General features: G+C 37.0%; 1 protein-coding gene across 1 annotated transcript in view; it reads right to left on the bottom strand.

Moving 5' to 3' along the window:
- The window catches only part of BLVRA (biliverdin reductase A), a 315,847-nt gene that overhangs the window by 125,819 nt on the left and 173,199 nt on the right, over positions 1-16,829 (bottom strand). The window contains exon 3 of the mRNA XM_044081450.1: positions 4,960-5,057. Coding sequence (XP_043937385.1) covers positions 4,960-5,057 — 98 coding nt within the window. The remainder of the gene's footprint in view (positions 1-4,959; positions 5,058-16,829) is intronic.

The raw sequence follows: 16,829 nt of genomic DNA, 5'->3' as shown, positions 1-16,829 counted from the left end.
TTTTCATTTTGTTTTGTCTTTATTTTTCTCCCTATTGCCTGATGGCTTTCAGATCCCTTTCTCTACTCTGTCACTTAGGCAAGTATCATAGTTCCAAACCTGGGACTGCAATGGTTAGCCCCACTTGTTGCCCTAGTGCTTCCACACATGACCTGGTTACAAAGTAAAACATGGTTTGGCAATCATATGCATGTGAAGTGACCCAGTAGCTAGAGCATTCCACCCTAGCCATGGTTAAAAGTTGCTAGTCTAGCAGGTTGGGCAGTCTCTGTCCCTCACGATGGCTGACCCTGAATTTGGCACTCATGGCTCCACTTTCTGGATGGGTCCTTCAGCATCCAGGTTGGTCTTGTCACCTGAGCGAAAATCAGGGCTTTATCCCTCTGCATCATAGTGCCAGTAACACTACTAACATGGGAACTACATACATGCATATGTCAGTACCGCCACTGGTGAGGATCTTGTTTTAACATATGCAGAGAGACCTTCCAGCTATAGAGAAATGGCCAGAAAAGAGGTATGTTCTCTGTTGAGAAATCCAAATGCTATGGGTTGCTACCAAAGTAACATCCTTAAAGTAGTACTGAAGATTTCTCTGAAAGTTTATGTAGGACAATAGGTAAATGTTCTACATCCTGTACAGCTTAAATTTCTTTCAAAAGCAAGTAAATAAACTACTTTTGTTATTGCAGACTCTTGTCCAGATTTGTTCATGTGAGTTTGGTCAATGGAATTAGTACAGAAACTGGATGTATGTAAACCAGTTCTTAAAGACAAAGTAAAAACTATAATTGATGTGTTAAAAAACATAGTAAAGTATTTACAGTTTAGATTTACGCACCAAGGCTAACTACATGATGCAGAAAGGTCATTCCCAGGGTTTGCATATCAACCTTAGTCTCATATGCTTTGGAAACACATCCAGAATAATAATTAAACTTCTAGTGAGAAAAAAAATTCAGTCTGTAATGCAATAACCATTTTTATCATAAAACTGGATAGTTTCATCAGTGTCTGTGATGGCTAAAAGCTTACATTGAAGACAGCATCCTGCTTGGAACAATATTACATTCCCAAACAGTGAATTTTGTTTACTTATTTCAAAGCTGAATGTGAGACAGGCTTACTAACAGGTAGTGTGAGACAAAGACACTAAAATGTATGTGTCAATAAACACTCATAAATATTTGACCAGATGTAAGAGATTATATTATAGACTGTACACTCTTCTTGCTGTGTTTCAAACAACAGCAAAGAAAGTGTGGCAAATGCAGAATTTTTACCCGAGTGTCCATATGGTAAATGACAGAATAGATACAATCATTTCATAATCGTGTTAATCAAGATAGAAGATGTGCAATGTGGGCTTATACTTTAAAAGGCAAAATGATTTTTGTTTGGAGGAGGGGTTAAATAAATTGGTAGGTCAGAAAGCCAATGCAAATTATCTGCATCCTGATGTTGAGGGCAAACTACTCAGCAGACAGCAAAGTCAAAAATATTCATGGGTTCACAGCGGAAAAAGAACTTTGTGTCCGAACAACTAAGTTAAACCAATAAGTAAACAAACAAATATGGCTTCTAACATTGAACCACACACAAGCCAATTGTAGTACATCTGAAAAGCACAAAATGTGTCCTACTACTCCTCTACTAAATCTGTTGAAAGGTGAAGAAAAAATGGAAGAGACCTCCCATTTGTTATGCAGGCAAATGTTTCTTGGCAAAAATTTTTAACTGATATGGATGCTTATTCAAAGTGGTTGATTACATACTCTATAGCTATACTGATTCAGTTGTACATTTTGAAAGCCCAAGGACAAGTTTCAGTAATTCTGGAATATGACAAACAATCATACTGGAGAATTCAATATTATTTCTGAGAAATTCATAGAATATATAAGAAAACGGAATTATTCTTATTATGTATACTTGTATACTTCTTAGCTTTTTTTCCCACTGAATGGGTTAGCAGAACCAGCAGTTCAAACCTTCAAAGAATATGTACAGAAAATGATCGAATGTTTTTTAAAAAACAACTTATCTACAACTTTAACTTTAGTTACTAAATTAAACTACAATTAACTACTGAGACTTGAGATTTTAATAGGTAGAAAACTGAGATAAACTTGGCACTCGAGTTTCATGTAAAAGAAGAACCATAATAATAAAGTGAAAGGACATATGTTTGAAACCAGTACTTTGGTGAACATCAGCAATGTTGAATCAAGTAAAAAAAATGTACCTGTAAGAATTATGGGCATCATTATTTAAATGGATCCATAAATAATGAAAAGATAGGACCCAATGATGCCTTCTTATAAAATGAACGGTTGATGAAACAGCAGTAGAGTATTTCGGGTCTGGATCAGTTTTAGTGACTTGCTTTTCATACATATGAAAAATAATTCTGCCACAAGAAAGGAAGTCTCTTAGCCAGAAAAGGAATACTCTTGAGCTTTTTCATTTAGAGAATCCTTTTGCATGTTTCTTTTAATGTGAAAACAAAAGCTAAGAGCAAAGGCACACAAAGCAATGCAGGTATTATTTCCATTACATTTGTGTCAGTAGATAGCTTTACCGGAGATTTATTTCATGCGTATGAAAAGGAATTACTGTATGTCATAGAAATACAATTTCATTTGCAAGGAAAAACTTGCAACTCCCTGCGCATTTAGTCAAGTGCTTGATATGTGTATCAAATGACAAGTCATAAGGAATGCTATCATAAAGAAATACTTAAACTGTGTCATCACACTGTAGCAGTTCAGCATTGACATATTTAAGTGTTTACATTACAGGAAATCCTTGTGTAACTGTGCAAGTAACTTTTGGGATACATTCTGCATCTAGGAAATTTCACACATGGCTAACTTTAAGGGTCACCTAATCTCCACATATTTACAGAAACAGGTTTAGTCTGTACGCTCGTGTCTGTAAAGCCCTGGTAGGCCACTTTATGCTTAAAATGGATGTGCCCTTTTGTATATAGGAAGGACAATGAAACTCTTAGAATAAAGAAGGCAGGACAGTTATAAAACTTAACAAAATGTCAATGACTAGACTTAGCCAAGCAGTTGTAATTAAGCTGAGATTAGATGATGGCTGCGTGGGGAATCCGTAAATATAAGACAATAATCTCGTACTGTATAAAGCAAGTGCAGATTTAAACCAAGTCCTGTGAATGTGAATTAAAGTACAAACAACTAATGAGATAATAATTAAGCTGTAGTGCATCATCAATGAGTAAGTTGGAAATGGATCAAAGGAACCATGGTACAGACACTGTCCAGGATTCCAAACAACAATGCTGCTCCAACTTTTCCAAAATTCACAGAACGCTTCGAACTCAGTAATGCATTTTCCCATGAATTTAAGTTGTTTTAGAATCTGAACCATTGTTTACCACAACTTTTCTGGGGCTGCTAGGCTTATATGCGCCATATAGGTGATTAAAACCTTATGCACAACCACATCTGACTGGAAAACAGGTTTTATTAAACTCGAGATTATGGTATACTGGAGAGTTCTCTTTTCTCCAAGAGGCAACATTCTCAATGTTATTATATGTGTGTGTGTGTGTGTGTGTGTGTGTGTGTGTGTGTGTGTGTGTATGTGTGTGTATATGGGTTCACTTTATAACATCGAAATACTGAAATGTCGAATTTCAGTATCTCGAAGCTATAAAGTCGAATGTTAAAAATAGCGAACGTTCATAATCGCGAATTTGACGTATGTCGAAAATAGGTAGAATTTGCGGTTATGAAGTTGCGCTATGTAATGTCCGGGTTTGTGTTTTGTTGGTGCGCGGTGCCGTGTTTGGATGTAGGTGTTATGTCAGGTAAGTGAGCGTTTTGTAAGGGTTTTGAGTGGGAGTTAGAGTGTGTGTGAGGGATTGGAGAATGTGCGTGTGAGTGAGCTTTTGTGTTGTGTTTGTGCGATCTCGGAGTTAGTATATATAGTAGGGGTGAAGGCGCAGCCCCATAGGGGTGCAGGGTGCTTGCCCCTGCTTATGTGTGTGAGTTGTGTATGTGTGTTGTTTTTTTGTTTATGTTGTGATGTGGGTGTTGTGTTGTATGTTTAGTGTAGTGTGTGCGGTGTTTTCGGTTATGTGGTTTCGCGGTTTTTGTTTGTCGGTGTTTTGTGGATTCGGTTTTATAGTCTCGAGATACTGAAATTCGATATTTCAGCATTTCGAGGTTATAAAGTGAATATATATATATATATATATATATATATATATATCCCCATGCATACAGGTTATATATATATATATATATATATATATATATATATATATATATATATACACACACACATACATATATACATATATGTGTGTACGTTTGCGTGTAGACAAAGGCATTATTAAAATCTTACATGGAGGAACTATTTTACATCAAAAATATAAATACATATTTATTTACTACTAATAAAATAAATACAAAACAATTTGCCAAATAACCCATTTTCTAAGGACAACAAAGCCATCCAGATGGGAATTACAGGAAAATAACAGATCTTCCAGGGGTGGTGAGGCTCTCTGCCTGTGGTGCTGGGCCTCACAACTCCCCTGGATCATCTGTTATTTCACTATAATGCCCACTTTGTCAGGTGCTTAATACATTCTCAGGACACTCTGTTCTGAAAGGCAGCTCATGTAAGCCAAGAAGATGATCTGACTGTTTAACATCTGGCCAGATTATATATATATATATATATATATATATATATATATATATATATATATATATATATATATATATTAGAGAGAGAGAGAGAGGCCCATTGCAAGCAATACCCAAAGTGCAATGAATTTGGCACCCAGCAGCAGACATCATCATGCAGAGCATAACTGTGAAGGTATTCATTTAATAATATTCAAGATTATTAATAGCTTACATGTATATCTATAGAAACATGCTGTATACTGAGAAATGTTTTTATTGCAAAAATTACCTTTTTGATCAGCAATGTTATAAAGTTCATGAGCTGATGCTGCAGACAAAGTCATTGGGTACTCAACACATACATGCTTCCCAGCCTCCAGAAATTTTCTGCAAAAACAAGTAGCATTAAAAATAAGTACAAACGTAGATCATTAGGAAGGATTTTGTCAACATATCACACAAGTGATGGTTTCAGTGTAAGAAGGTGCAATTTCTGAGCTGATTTTTTTTATAGCACTGCTAATTGTTGGTCACCAACAACAACTTCAACTTGCACTCCATTCACATCATTATTGTCAAAGTCAGTACTGTTCTTGTTTGCTTTAGTTGTTCTCAACAGAAAAAACCTGAAAAACAAAGTTATGGCAACACCATGGAGAAATTTTGTCAATTTTAATGAAAAATGCATAAATACGCAAGTGCAGTGAGAGTGGTAGAGATGGCTGTACTTTGATTACCAAACTCGAATGTATCGTGCCCAGTCTATAGCAAACCATCTTATCGCCATGGTGTCACCTGGTACACAAGCATGATGTAGTTACGTTATGCTAATATTTCTGTAATAGTTTTGCAGTGGGCTGTGCTCTCCATCACCTGATGTGGGGTTGTGCTCTCACACCCACAATCTGTAGAATATTCGCTCTCTAAAGTTGCACCTTTTCATCCAAGTTGGCTAAAATTTGGAGGTAGCGTATTTAGAAATAAGAGGTGGTGGGGATTTTCCCAGATCAGAGTGTGCTGAGGGATACTGACAAAAAGCTCATTAAAATACAGTTTAACATTAATTACCAGAAGTGAAAGATGGGTGACAGGACAGTGTGGTCATTAGGTGAAGTTTCACACGCATCTGCTTCAGAAAGCCCTAGCAGAACTGCAGAAGGACTTTCACTACGGTGGGGGATCAGAATGTGGAAATCCATACTATATGACTTAGTATGCCTTCCCCTTCCCCTCATTCAGTGGCATCCACCAAATGACTAAAACAACTTTTATTATTATTATTTGAAAGGGATACCTCAAGTCATTGGCTCATACAAACTGAAAATGATTAAGCAAATACCATTACCGGGCTTGGAAGCTTGACCCTTGTAAACTTAAAACAAAGCTCATATATATGTCAGTGGTGAATGACAAATAAGGAGCGGCATTACTCTTTAGTCTTGAGATACAGGGTTATTTCCAGTATCAATTGCATCCATAGAATAGACAGATGAATCACTGAACATTACGCAGATGACACTGGTTCTAGGTGATTTCATCACGTTGACTAACATAGATGTGACACTCCAAACCCATGTAAAAATGGGAAACAATGTGGTTGAAACTGATGACACAGGTTCAGTTAGCAACCTACGCGCTAGAGGAACCAGCGAGGTGGGAAAAAATGAACTAAAAACTATGATCGCTATCCAGAAGACAGTCTGTCATGATCATGTCCTCACTCACGAAGTGGAATTAATGGGTGATAGTGGTCAGCAGTGGTTTGAGAGTCAGCAAGTATAAAAATAAAAATTAAAAATAAAATCCATAAAAGGTGGATCTGTAATAAAGTCCTGCAAAAACATGCACTGCTTGAGAGAAAGGTAGTTGGATCTCCACAAACAACAGTGCAATATACCGATGGTGGCAATTATTTAATACAGGTAATAAAAGTTATTATTCCTACTGCAAAGTGGATATTAATCTTTGCATGATATGCAGTATCATAGAATGTAAGGCTGAATTTTTCTGACTTTTGGTTTGAGACAATATATAAGGATTCTTCACTTCTAAATGTGTAGAACCTCTTAAGCACACTTTTCTATCCTTAGTTCATCTATCAGTTCGGGAATATAGCAAAGGGTTCTGAGCAACGGAAATCACATCCTGAAAGTCAAGATAGGATCCCTGAAACTATGAGCATTCTTAAGTAGAAGTAACAACAACCAGAAACTCCACTCACCAAGATGCTGTTTGCAAAAAAAGAAAGAAAGAAAGAAAACAATAAACTAAATGAGTTTTACCCATGACTGAGTGAGTTTCACAAACAAAAGTTTTAGGTCAGAATAGAAACATATGATTGAGCACCTGAACTGCAATATGTTGTTTAGGAACAGTCTGGAACGCATCTTTGTATTGTCCAATAGTATGACTGCCTGATTAACTGGGTCAAGAAAATTCACAGCCAAGTCCTGTGAGATAACTCAGAAGTTTGAGTCCATTAAGAATATGCAGTTGTCTAAATGCATAAAGAACTTTCCCAATACAGGACAACCTGAAACATGAACTGACACATCTGGCCCAACTAGTGGATATTATGCCACTAGAAGGACTATTTATTTATATTATTTATTTTCATTTTTATTTGTAGTTATCTATTTTGCTTTTGTTTATGGGGGGTTGTTTGACAAGGTTTAGTCAAAAAGCTTTTTTTAGAGCCGAAAAAGTCTAACATATTACAAACATTTTTAAACATGCATTCAGTAATATACATGAAAAGACATTAAATAATACACATAAAATGCGTCTAATTAGATTACATTCATATGAAAGAGTATAAAAGATACTAATGGATTTGTGGATACTGAACGCCGAGCATTTGAAGAGGTGTTGTAGTGGCTTTGAAAGATAGATAACAGATCATGTGCTTAGAAATTCAAAGAAACTGACTGAGGTGAGGGGAAAGAGCTAGGTAGGGCAGAAAATGCTGATATGGAAATTTAGAGCAGAGGTATAAAGGAAGTTTAGAGACAAGTTTATATATATATATATATATATATATATATATATATATGTGTGTGTGTGTGTGTATATATATAAAATCACTATAATAAGGTTTATATTAGAAGCACAGAGGTGGGATGAGCAGTGTCACAGAATAATGAATATAGCTGGGAGATCCTGATAAAACTATTCAGGCATTGGTGAAGAGCGGTTCTGAGGTATAGGATTCTGAAAGAAAAGAAACAGTTTGAAGATATGGCAAGATGGAGAAAACAATGGCATTTGTCCTGGAGATGTACAGGAGCAGAACCATTGATTCGACAGGTACAGTTTTAGTTGTGTTTTAATGAGTTTGCATTCTGAATGGATTTCATTGGGTTTGGAATGTGGTTCCATAGTTTAGCCACAATGTTTGAATAAAGTCACCTGCAAAAATAGGTGATTTGGTGATAGTGATCAGTGTATTTTTCTCTACAGCATAAAATTCTATTGAGGGAGTAATTTTGTATTAAGTTGTTAAGGGCTGAGCAATTTTCTGGCTTATAAAGGTCTATGCATTGTTATTAGCTGAGAAAGAGCTATGTAATGTGGTATTTCTAACCATTTGAATTTTCTGACCGTTAGGTGGTGGTGTGCTCTATTGTTACAGTTTACTGCAAATTTGCATATTTAATTATAACATTGCTCCAGTATGTACAGCTGTGAGACGAAGTTTAGTGCAGACTGAGGCAGCATAGACAAGAGATGGCACTAAGACAGTAGAGGCTGTACATCTTCCGGCTCTGTTAGTGAGGTGGGTTTTTACTCTGTATAATGTACCTAGTTTTTGATGATTTTTTTAACCACATGTGATGTATGCTGGTCAAATTTCATCTGGTCTTCTACAATGACATCCAGTAATTCTGTGTGGTTTACTTGTTCTATCATGATCTCTATCACACATCAAGAGGCTCCAAGTGCAGTATGAATTACATTCCCAAAATCCAGCAAGCTATGATACAAGAAAGGATTAGGATAAGGCTAGATAAATAAAGCCTTTTCCTAGAAGGAAAGCAAGATACAAAAGGATTCCGGGGAGAACACCCATATGTGACAAAACAGATGTCAGTATTTACTTTTCTAGCTTCAGTTTCAAGGTGAATTTGACATCCATGTCTCACACACATAACACGTTCATTATGACTGGATACTCAATCATAATCCTCTATATTGCTAATGATTCTGGCTGCAGTCTGATTGACCCAAATATCAGTTCATTCATTAGGACTTAGATGTGTTGATTTTTATCTAAAAAAATTTTTTTCAGCTAATTTTTTTTCTTCTTCTTTTTCTTATTATTAATATGATATACATTACATTACAAGGATTCCCAGTTGTTACGAATGTGGTCAGACTGCAGAAGCACTGAGATCACTCAAACTGATTTGGTCTGAGCAGCTTAAACTTCTGTTTCAGTAGCAAACTGTTTTCCTCCAGAAAAGTTATTCCAGATTATGCAGGTATTTGGTTTTATTCAGGTCATTGTCATCAGGACACCTATCAAAAGAGCCACCCACTCAGTTTACTCAGTTAGAAGTTATTACTTCAGACTTGGATATAGAATCAGTTTCTTTGTCAGACCACGATATGATCTACTTCTACAGACTTTCCTAACTATGTCACCAGACCTTAAGTTGATTCAATGTGGGAACTGGTATAATGTTTGGAATACTGATCTAAAACCATTTTGGGGAAATAAGTGTATTCTTAACATTGTAGCTTATCTCTGACAGAAACTTCATTGATGGCTCCTTGGTTGAGGTAATTCTTTCCACAAATGAAACCTGACACATTTCTGAAAAAGCCTACACTCAGAGATGTCACTTTGTTTATACTGGTGCATGCTGTGACATCACACCTCATACATATGCATACTAGTCCGGTAAACCCATTAGTTCACACCCTCACCACCAGCAACACATTCCAGCAAATGAAGAAATAACAATAAAGATCTGACCCTGCAGTGTTAACAAATATGTAAGTATATATTTAATCAGTTTACAGGAAACACTGACATCCGACGGTGGATGGAGAAGAGCCCATTAACAGTGGGTAGGAAAGAAGGTATTCTAGACTCAAGATGGAGTGTCATCTTATCAATCAACTGATATGGAAAGAATATATTTGTTATAATTATATGTAACATCAGGACCCTCCTTACTGGGTGAAAAGAATCTAAAACTGTGAGGAAAAAAACAGATGACAGACTTAAAACCAAGGTTCAGAAGGCTGAATCCTGAAGTACATTCGTATAAAAGGAGGCACATCTACTATAGTTGTCTACAACTGTGATTGAATCAGTTGTGCCTGGAAAAGGTATCTAGTGAAGACTAAGTGGCTATTGCACAAATGTCTGCAATGAAGACATTTTTGAAGTATGAGCGATATGAAGCCACATCACTAATGGAGTGGGCTTAGACCTCAGCACTTATCAATCCATCCATCCATCCTCAAGCCCTTTTTCCCATTTTGCACATGGGGTTGGGATGTGACTTCAACAGTGACAATCATCTCGAGCCAAGGCCTACACCACCGCATGGATAGCCCTGCCACAGTCCAGTATTCAATGATCTCCTGATAATACAGTTTGTATTCAACTTGCAGAGTAACTGTTCTGTAGCTGTAGGCCCTCCCCTCACCAAAGCAAAGAATATGGCATGAACATCTTCCTGAATTCATGCACCCATTTCAGATAACAGCTGAGATAACTGCAATCATGCAGAGCTTGAAGACCCTCTCTCCTGATTTCTGCCCTAGCAAAGAAACCAAGGAGATGAATGCACCTTTTCAAGGAAAACCCAGAAAACACTATAAATAGCAATGAGGTTAGTCCTACAGGGCACCTGAGCCTCATAAATTACCTTATCCATGAGGGTCTGAAGCTCTGAGTTACTGCACACAATGCTTGCAGTTACTAGCGAGACAGTCTTTCAAGAAATGACCTTCGACCTTTCAACACAGCTGAGCTAGTGGGCTCAAACAATGAACAAGCATGTCCATTGATTATGAACTTCAGGTTCCATGGAGGGGAGACAGGTTCTTCAAAGGAGGGCAAAGATGTAGCAAGCCTTTCAACGATTGCTTCATTAGCCAGTTTGCCAGTTGTGGGTCAACATCCTGTCCTGCATGAGGTCACAATGCACAAAATAGCTGATACATTGACACTGACTTTGCAGTAACTAAAAACCAAGTCATAAACATGTCTGAGATAAGCAAAAGTCAGCTGCTAGCTGAGTGACTGAGAGGCAGTACCACATGGCCTCAAATGAGAGCTGTTTCAACTTGGACACACATGCCATCAGAGTGGAAGGCTACCTAGTAGCCACAATAAGCTGACCAATCTGCTGACATCAGTGATCAACATTAGGATCATGGCTATGAGGTGATTTGTTTGCCACCCCAATCATGGGAAACATCCATTACTAGTGCAAGAAGCATTCTGTTAAGTTCCTATGACCTGAGTACCTGAAATTTCACCACTCTCACCCATCAATGAGAATAAGTGTTAGTCTTTCTTCCACAAATATTGATGTACAAAGCATAGAATCAGTGGTAATGGGAGGATCTGCACAATAATGTCCATTATCACAGGAATTTCTCAATGCCACAGAAGGTTAAAGGCATCCACTTTTTCCTCCCATTGCCCTGCTGAAATGAGCAGAATGGGGAAGGATCATGTTCTCCCAGGCAGAGAGTAGATCAATCTTCACAGCATCCCACTTACAGAAAACTCTAAGCAGACAAGGACTATCAATTCAGATCTCCAAGGGGGCACTACAAAACTGGCTCAGGGAGTCCAGCAACTTGCTCACTTTCCCAGGAATATAAAATGATGAGGGAGTGATGTCTTTTGTGGCTCACTACCAGATGAGAATCATCTCCAGATCATATGCACCCTTACTGCTCAAGAACCACACAACAGACTGGTTGTCTGATTACATGAGAAAGAGTTCTACCAACTATTTTGTCTCCAAGGCTTTCAGAACCAAATAGACTATTCATAGCTCCAGCTAGTAGATATGAAGCACTTGCTACAGAAGACAGTCACCCTTCTTGAATCATGTGGGTGTATAGGTGAACTGCTTTCTCCACAAGTGAAACATCTGTCATCACAATCTGTGATAAGTTCAGCTGTAGATAGGGAAAGGCCACCAAAAGACTGATGGAGGGGCCACTAAAAGACTGATGGAGGGTGTTCTATCACTCCAGTGTCCATCTACAGAGATACTACACGACATGGAAGTCCAAGGATATTTGGTAGCTCTGAAATCACTGATATTTCTCAGTCTATTTCAATGCTCACCTTCTCGGACATGCAAATGGTACCATGAAGACAGAGTTAGCCATCAGGCCAAAAAAAGAGTAGCAAGACATAAGCTTGAGCTGGCATCCTGTCTTCACACAGGCTGCAAAAACTATGCCTTTCTGGGCAGAAATGACTAGAACTGGAAAGTATCTACATCTATGCTTGCAAAGTCTATGCGCTGAACATGAATCAAGCAAGACTTCTCACAATTTATTGACATTGCCCGGGTTATGTGATAATACCTGATTTTTGCCCATTTGGTCTTCAACTGATAGAAGTTGGTTTCAAAGGCTTACCATAATGGCAACTTATCACGCATCTGTACAATACATACTGTAGCGACACTTACTGCTGGATTCATACATCTATACTGGAAGATTACAAAGCAGTGCAGATTATAGGCTTTCTAAGCGTATCAATCTATAGTATACTTTGCTGATCAGTAGCAGCAAGGCCTGCTCTATGGTAGATTGGATATCCAGTGTATAATGTTATAATGTTTTCAGTAGCAGCAAGGCCTGCTCTATGGTAGATTGGATATCCAGTGTATAATGTTATAATGTTTTTACAAGCTGTGGAAAGATGATCATGTGACAATCTCACAGATGCATAGAACAAATTAGAACAACCAGACAACTAAGGTTCCACCAAGCTGCATGAACCTTTTTGTTTGGTTGTTACAATCTTACAGATGCTCTGATACAGTTCTAAAGAGGACTTCAGTCAAATCCATTCATCCTTCAGGAGTCCTTTGCTTTGCTGAACTTATCATAGCAGAAAATGATGCAATTAGTTAACTTAGCTAACACATTCTAAAACAGCCTGTTTTGTTACTGGATGACCCTATATTTCCTTCATGAAGGAAACAAAGAATTAGTCATTCTTAAAATCAGTGAAGTGCAGAATTCCTTCTACTTTGTTGGGAAAAAACTGAATCTGAATTTATTGATTCAGGTTAAATTCAGAGATCTGTTTTATTAATTTAATTACTTACTTATTTACTATTTGATAACTAGAAACGTAGACTGGTCTCTGTTCAACCTTTTCAGCAATGACCTGAGCTCCATGTGCAACAAATGCAGTGTTTTGTATCAGCACTGGATCAATAGACAGTTTCTCAAGATTTCTATATATGTATATGCAAGTGTGTGTATGTGTATATATATATATATATATATATATATATATACATACATACATACATAAGGAGAAGATAGCTTATCATCATACATTTAGAAAATTCAAAGCTGTGCACACTTCATCACAGAAGAGAAAGAAATTAGACAGTACTACACTACAGTCCATGATAACCATTACAATATATTTTCAAAATTTAAACAAAGACAATGCATTTCAGTCATATCTGTCACATCACTGACGGTCTCAGCTTTAGCCTAGAATATTGTAAATGTGTTAGTAAAACAGATTAACCATTGTCATGATAACAGCTACATTTAGATTATGTCCAGAGGTGATCTTTTATTAATTTCATAAATTGGTCAGTGGTTTCTTGATTTTTACTTCAGTAGACAAGTGGCTCCAAGTGGAGGGTCCAGTCTGGAAAGGGATTTTTGCCCAATAGTAATTATAAATGGTGGGTGGAACAGGCGAAGACTGTTCCTCTGGGAGCTTCTGAGATCACGGCCGCTTTACTGGGTACTAATTTTGCATTCAAGCGGTTGGCAGTGACCTTGTTTTAGTGTTTTGAAGATAACTGTACTTAGAATAAGCGTTGCCCTGTTAGGCAAAGATAACCAATTTGTGTTTGCAAGACATTTGCAGTGCAGTGATATGTAAAAGGGCCTACTAAGAGTTGAATTTGCAAATCTTGAACTTTCTTATTTGAATTTTATTGGTATTCTGAGATAACTGCAGTAGCAGAAAAGGAAGACCATCATCAGTTTAAGTAACAGAATATTCTTAGCTATAGCTAGTCTTGCTGTGGGTGATGGAAGACGGTTGATTTTATAGCAGAATTTTAGCTAAGTTAGCTGGAAGACTGCAAACATTGCCTTACACATTAGAGCTTGTAATTCAAAAATCCTTCTAGTGGAACTAACAATGGCTTGAAACAGTCTTGATAGACAGACATATCATGTCAGCAGATATAACTGGGGCAAAGAGAGATAAAGTCAGCCTTTCTAATACTAAATATAAGTTATAAGGTGGAGGGACTGAACAACTAGTAGGTTTAAAATAGAAAATACTTTTTACAGGTTGTTTAACAACTATGTTAACTAAAGTAACTACCACAGGAAAAACAGCAGAAATGTTTGAAAGACATACTTTCACCAATGAAACAGACCTGTTCTGAACAAAGACACTAAATACATTAATACTTTTGGAGTTAAAATTCATTCTGCATTAGTAGACATATTTCTATATCAGGCAAAAAAGAAAAAAAAAATACTCCCATAGAAAGGTAAGATTTTTCTGATATTTGATCTTTTAGACTCTTTCAAAGTAGGCAAGACCTTGTGAGAGGAAAAATGATTGTTAGTGATGTCTGGAGATCTCCATGTTAAAGTGGCAGCTGTGATGCATGGGTGAAGGCTCTACTACTGACATTTGAGTTAGTATATTGAGCTGTAGTTGCCTTGGTCAGAATCATGTAAGAAAAATTAGACGTGCTTTTTCACTCATTATGTCTACATGATCTTGATATTAGAGGTGTTAGAGGGAAGACATAAGAAAATTTGGTTTGAAGGAGTTAAAAAGGCATTCAGTGCTATTGATAAAAGACAAGGTAACTTAATGTAGAGCACAGGATATTGACTGTTCAGATGTGCTACAACCAGAGCTACCATGGGACTCGCTCACTATTTTACTATGCCCAGGAAAACTTTTCTATACAGGGCCCACTTGTGAAAACTGACATCTTTCTAATTAAAATGCCTGCCTTTTTGCTGGATTGTGATACAAACTGTTTGCAGAACTAGGTTTGAATGGACTGCCTGCTCTGAAATTATCAATGCCAACATGCACAGCTGATGAGAGTGACTTTCTCTTTGCTTATAGGTTCATATGTGTTTACTAGGTTAATGACCAGAAGGGTCTTTTTAAGCCTATCCACGCATCCCAAATATCTGATACCCTTGATAAGTGTAAGCATGGGTTTGGGAGATAAACCATTTACAGGTTACTTGTTTGCATTAGAGACATAGGTGCCACATCACTAAAATAGTGTATGTCAGTAACTGCAAGGTTCCTGGCTGAAGGACTGTCTGGAAAGATCTTCACACTGTGAGGAAGGCTAACATCTTTTTTGCATTTATGCATGTTTCTTCTGGATGCAGATCAAATTTCTTACAGTTGAAGCATTTGAAAATGTCCTATACACAAAGATATAGTAGTAGTGATTAACTACTTCTGGTTTATATTACATTATATTTGCTTAATGGCAAAATTTAGATAATAAATCTATATAGTCTTTCCTTTTAAGTGCCTTAACATTTTACCTCACCACCATTGCTACCTTCTTCCTCACCCTTTTCAATTTATCCCATGTTCTTTTTAGTGTCTGTGTAGAATCTCTCTCCACCACCCAATCCAGTAGTCAATTCCATGGGTTCAAAACCTTCTCTGGAAAACTACTTCGGTATATTCAAAGGCATAGTTAGTTCCTACAATCTGCTGCCTGTGCCTCCTTCTCTATCCCCTTTTGACCTTCCTGTTCAGAGTGACCCCTTATAATTTTTCTGGCACAATTATACCCATCGATGCCCAGAGCTTATCCAACTCATCCTGTCTCGGTTTGTGATTGACTCTGCAGTTGCCTGGTAAGAGAAGTTTTATTTGAATTTATGTTTTATTTTTACCACTGCTTTTCATTGTTTGTAAGAAGGACTGGACAGCTTGTAGACAAGATTTATTTTGATTAATATTTTGTTGTTTTACATTTAATTTTCACAGTTAGTTGTTAGAAAGGGATAGGTAATAGACAGGCAAACTCTAGCCATCCCAAGAGGCCTAGTCAGCTACAAATTCACACAGCCTGCAGAGAGGACAATCCAGAATTTATCTACACAATCCTGTCTTGGTTTGAGATTTATTGATCTTTACTGTTAAGAAGTGCTGCGGACTGCGAGTGATAGTGAGCAGAATCTACTGCACACATTCATGTGTAATGTAAAGGAGCTCCAGATAATTCTGCCAAACTGAAATGTAAACCAATGCACAGAAGATTAATAACAGACTACATGGAAGCAAAACAGTCACTATGTAAAACTAACTGGAGTGATGTGTTCAGTGGAAAAACTGCAGAAGGAATGTGGAAAGAGAAATTGAATGCAAACAGATCAAAGAAGTGTTTAACATCAGGATCTAGGCACACAGCATCAGGAGGATACATTTCCATAAGAACAAGATACTTGATTAAAGTGGGAGATAAAAAAATACAAGAAATGGAAAAGTGGTCAAACTACAACTATGAAAACTGAAATAAATAAGCTAGAGAAACAAATTAAGCACAGTGTGAGACAGGATCAAGAAAAATGTGAAGAAAATGTATATAAAGATATTGAGTATAATGGGAAAACATTTTATAAACACATAAGATATGGCAGGTGTAAAGAAATGTAAGTTGATAAACTATGTGTAGATTCTCAAATTTATTCTCAGACAGAAAACATTATAAATATATTTACAAAATCTTATGCAAAACAGTTTGGCTTCACACAAAGGGTGATAAGTTGTCCTAGTGACATCCAGGTATGCTCAGATACTGAAATCAAATTAGATTTTCATTGTAAAAGAACTGATCCAAGCAAATTAAATTGAGGAGACAAAATTAGTAAGAATGACTGGAGAATACTTCAGCAAGAACTTACTGT

Source organism: Protopterus annectens, chromosome 8.part0 (genome assembly GCF_019279795.1).
Source record: "Protopterus annectens isolate FY-2018-M chromosome 8.part0, PAN1.0, whole genome shotgun sequence".
Lineage (NCBI taxonomy): Eukaryota > Metazoa > Chordata > Ceratodontiformes > Protopteridae > Protopterus > Protopterus annectens.
Note: the sequence above shows the minus strand (reverse complement) of the source record. Positions and strands in the feature narration are given on the sequence as shown.